A 3,914-nucleotide genomic window follows, 5' to 3' on the forward strand; every position below is an offset into this window, starting at 1 on the left:
GTTTTAAATCATATTGTAAAGTTTGAGTGATATCTGCATTTTTCATCAAGTAAATGAAACAGATTTTGTTATAAAGTGAATTCAGGCTTGACTTATTTACTGTGCAAGCAAATTGTTGGTTGATGAGGTTAGTTCGCATGAAAATCTATATTTGACTGTAGAACAAAAGACAATATGTTGTGTGGGGTGATCAGGGCAATCTCATCCTCTGTCCTGAGCATCCATTCACTAGTGCTCATGCATCCCTTTGTCTTACACTCATTTGATGAATTGACAAGCACAGTTTTATGAGAACACCCTATTATCTTTTGGTTACATTCAGACACCATTAGTTGGCTTTCCCTGATGTGCCAATGTATAATCCTTTATATTTGTTGTGTCATATTTTACTCAGCTTTGAATATTCACTTTTTCAATTATAGTACTGAATATAGAAATCAAAGTTATTTTCTGATCATAAAATTAGTAATGCAATCTATGGTAATTTGGAAAACAATAAAAAGACTAAAGAAAAAATAACAAGTCATCCATCATCTTACATTTTGAAGCAAATGTTCTCAATATTTTAAGTAATTATTTTTTCAATATGTTTTGAATTGCTCTGAAATGTTATTATGCTCTTATACTTTTGGAAAGTTTTGTGTGTGTGTCTATTTGTGGTTATGCATACATGTGACTGAAGGTTTTTGTAATAAGAGGAATTCAGATTTATCTGGAGCTGGAGTAGTTGTATTTTATTGTGAACCACCTGTTATGGGTACTAGGAAGTGAATGGAGATCCTCTGCAGGAGAAGCATGCACTCTTAACCACTGAGCAGTGCCTTCAGTTTCTACCTTATTTTTGATTAACATGTAATAATTGCACTATTAATGGGTCACAATGTGTTTATCAACACATATACACAGTATATCCTGATCAAGTCAGGGTCATTAATATTCCCTTCTTACTATCAGTTCTGTATATGGAGACACTGAAATCCTCTCAGCTCTTCATAAAACATATAATACATTATTATCAACTGCAGTTGTCCAACTGAGCTGTGGAGCATATGCCAGCATGGGTACGTAATTGTTTGGTGCCTGTTCTTGAACACCTTGTTTTCCATTTCTACTTGTACCTTTGTATTAATGCTGGTTTTAGAATCCAGTTATGTGAGAGAATATATATGGCATTAATATTTGACTTATTTCAATTAAAAATTCCTCTATTTCTGCAAGGATGTGAAGAAAAGGGAACAAATATACTTGTGTTTTAACATCAATGAATCATAGTCTATGTAAAATTTTATGTGAAAACTTCAAAATTTAATTGTATTCCTGAATTATACATATTAGTATTTGAATAGGTTTTCAAATACTAATTACATAGTTATTATACTAACTTTTTACTTCTGTTAAATTTTCATAACTAGAACTGGTGTTTAAGTACTATTTGATGGTTGTAAATATATATGTCTTAAATATATATAGATATATTTAAGACATATATATTTGTATTGTTAATCTCCAAAATTTTGCTGCTAATGATTGCTCTGTTCCATCATTCTTATGTAAAAGTGAAGTTTGCCATTGTTCCCCTGACTGCAGAAAATGAGATCCTTCCTTCAGTGTGTGCTTTGTATTTTAAGAATTCTTTTGAATTGGAAAAAATAAAGACTAGGGAAGTCAACTTAGAAAATGTTTGACCTGTTTTTATAGAACTTTGAGCAGTCTAGTTCTAATGTATGACATGGTAGAATTCTGAAGATTAGAGTTTGTGACTATAATTACAATTTTCTCCTTTCTTTTTTTCTGAAGATAAAATATTTCTTTTTGGGTTTTGAAAAAATTAACCATACCACACAGATGGAGAATAAAAGGAATGTGACTGAATTCATCTTGATAGGTCTTACACAAAACCCCCAAGTACAGAAAGTAGTGTTCGTGACATTTTTGGTTCTGTACACGGTAACAATTTCAGGCAATCTGCTCATTGTGGTTACCATCATCCACAGCCAGGCTCTGAGTACCCCCATGTACTTCTTCCTGAGCCACCTTTCCTTGATAGATATGATTTACACTTCCTCTTCTGCTCCAAAGTTGATTGTAGACTCCTTTCAAGAGAACAAAGTCATCTCCTTTAATGGATGCATGGCACAAGTCTATGCAGAGCACATTTTTGGTGCAACTGAGATCATTCTCTTGACAGTGATGGCCTATGACCGCTATGTGGCCATCTGCAAACCTCTGCACTATATGACCATCATGAACTACAAGCTATGCTTTCTCCTGGTGGGAGTGGCCTGGGCCGGAGGGTTTCTCCATGCAACTATTCAGATTCTCTTTACAGTCTGGCTGCCCTTCTGTGGCCCCAACATCATAGACCATTTTATGTGTGACTTGTACCCATTGTTGGAACTTGTCTGCATGGACACACATATCCTTGGTCTCTTCGTTGCTGCCAACAGTGGGTTCATCTGCCTATTTAACTTCCTCCTCTTAATGGGATCTTATGTGGTCATCCTGCGCTCCCTAAAGAACTATAGCTTGGAGGGCAGGCGCAAAGCCCTCTCTACCTGTGTGTCTCATATCACAGTAGTGGTTTTATTCTTTATCCCATGCATATTTGTATATTTACGACCAGTGACCACTCTGCCACTTGATAAGGCCGTCGCTGTCTTTTACACTATGGTGGCTCCTATGCTGAATCCTTTAATCTATACCCTCAGGAATGCTGAGGTAAAAAATGCAATAAGGAAGCTGTGGAGAAAAAAGTGAGTACAGATAACAATTAAGCATGTCATTGAACCTTACATACAGAGGCAATACATAGACTCCTAGCTGAAAATTTTTGCTCTCAAGATGAGAATGTCGAGTGTAATTTGATATTATTTGGATATAGCTATTTCAGTAGAAATTTAAGCATGGGTTATTACTCATATTTCTGTTCTCCTGTCTCATATGTCTGTCATCGTAACTAATTGCTTCTAAATTAGCAAATACCTGTAAAGTGGTTGGAAATCTGAAATATCTCTAGAATCTAAAAAGTATGAGCCTAGAATATTGGTTTGATAGTAATAACTTTATGTAATATTGAGACTGCTGATTATTAATGATAATAAAACAAACATCTGTAATGATCTCCCTTTACTTGAGATTCTGGTATCCACATTAGTTCTTTGCTTTATGAATTTTGTTTTCTATTAAATATTGGTTATGCAGAAAAAGATATACTGCTTATTTTATACCTATAAACCTTCTATTCTTTTATATTTTATCAGTTGAAATCTAATTAAGAGATAGACCACAAAGTATCCTTGACTTGAACAGAGGAAATTTTCCCACAATGAATAATTTTAAGGTGTTTTTGATAGAGGAGTAAAGATTCCCTGATATTTTATGACAAATATCTAAGAAAGATATATAATTTTTAGACTAGACTTCTCCATGAACTCTAGGATTCCAATAGTTGGGAAAGGCATAGTTGTTGTCCATTGAATAATGAGGTTCATTGTGTTTTCTAAGGCTTGGATAGTTGCTAGTACAAAATAAACTCCTTTGATAAGTTAACAAGCTTCAAACCTTCCATTGGGATGATGATGATTATGATTATGTGTGTGTGTGTGTGTGTGTGTGTGTGTGTGTGAGAGAGAGAGAGAGAGAGAGAGAGAGAGAGAGAGAGAGAGAATGTGCATGCACATACACATCACTACATCACTGAGACTGGTAAACAGGAAATTTATCTTGCATTGATAGCCTAAGCTGCAGAGGACTGATACTGGCAGAACAATAAACCCTAGTGTGTTTGCATCCATACCGACTCTGTGGTGGCCTTGTTTGGGGATTCCATGACACCAGTATAGCAGAGACCAGTTCAAGGATTATATCTATAAAACACTCCCTCCTCTGAGGCTCAGGAAACATTGCAGAAGAGA

General features: G+C 35.1%; 1 protein-coding gene across 1 annotated transcript; it reads left to right on the top strand.

Moving 5' to 3' along the window:
• Positions 1-1,833: 1,833 nt before the first annotated feature.
• Positions 1,834-2,757, top strand: LOC121459332 (olfactory receptor 4C12-like). Its single transcript, XM_041668966.1, has one exon. It carries the CDS (start codon positions 1,846-1,848, stop codon positions 2,755-2,757), a length of 912 nt encoding a protein of 303 aa, XP_041524900.1. The 5' UTR covers positions 1,834-1,845.
• The last annotated feature ends 1,157 nt before the right edge of the window (positions 2,758-3,914 follow it).

This window comes from Microtus oregoni, unplaced genomic scaffold (assembly GCF_018167655.1).
Source record: "Microtus oregoni isolate MIOR12 unplaced genomic scaffold, Mior012 000001F_ref0000356, whole genome shotgun sequence".
NCBI classification, from domain to species: domain Eukaryota; kingdom Metazoa; phylum Chordata; class Mammalia; order Rodentia; family Cricetidae; genus Microtus; species Microtus oregoni.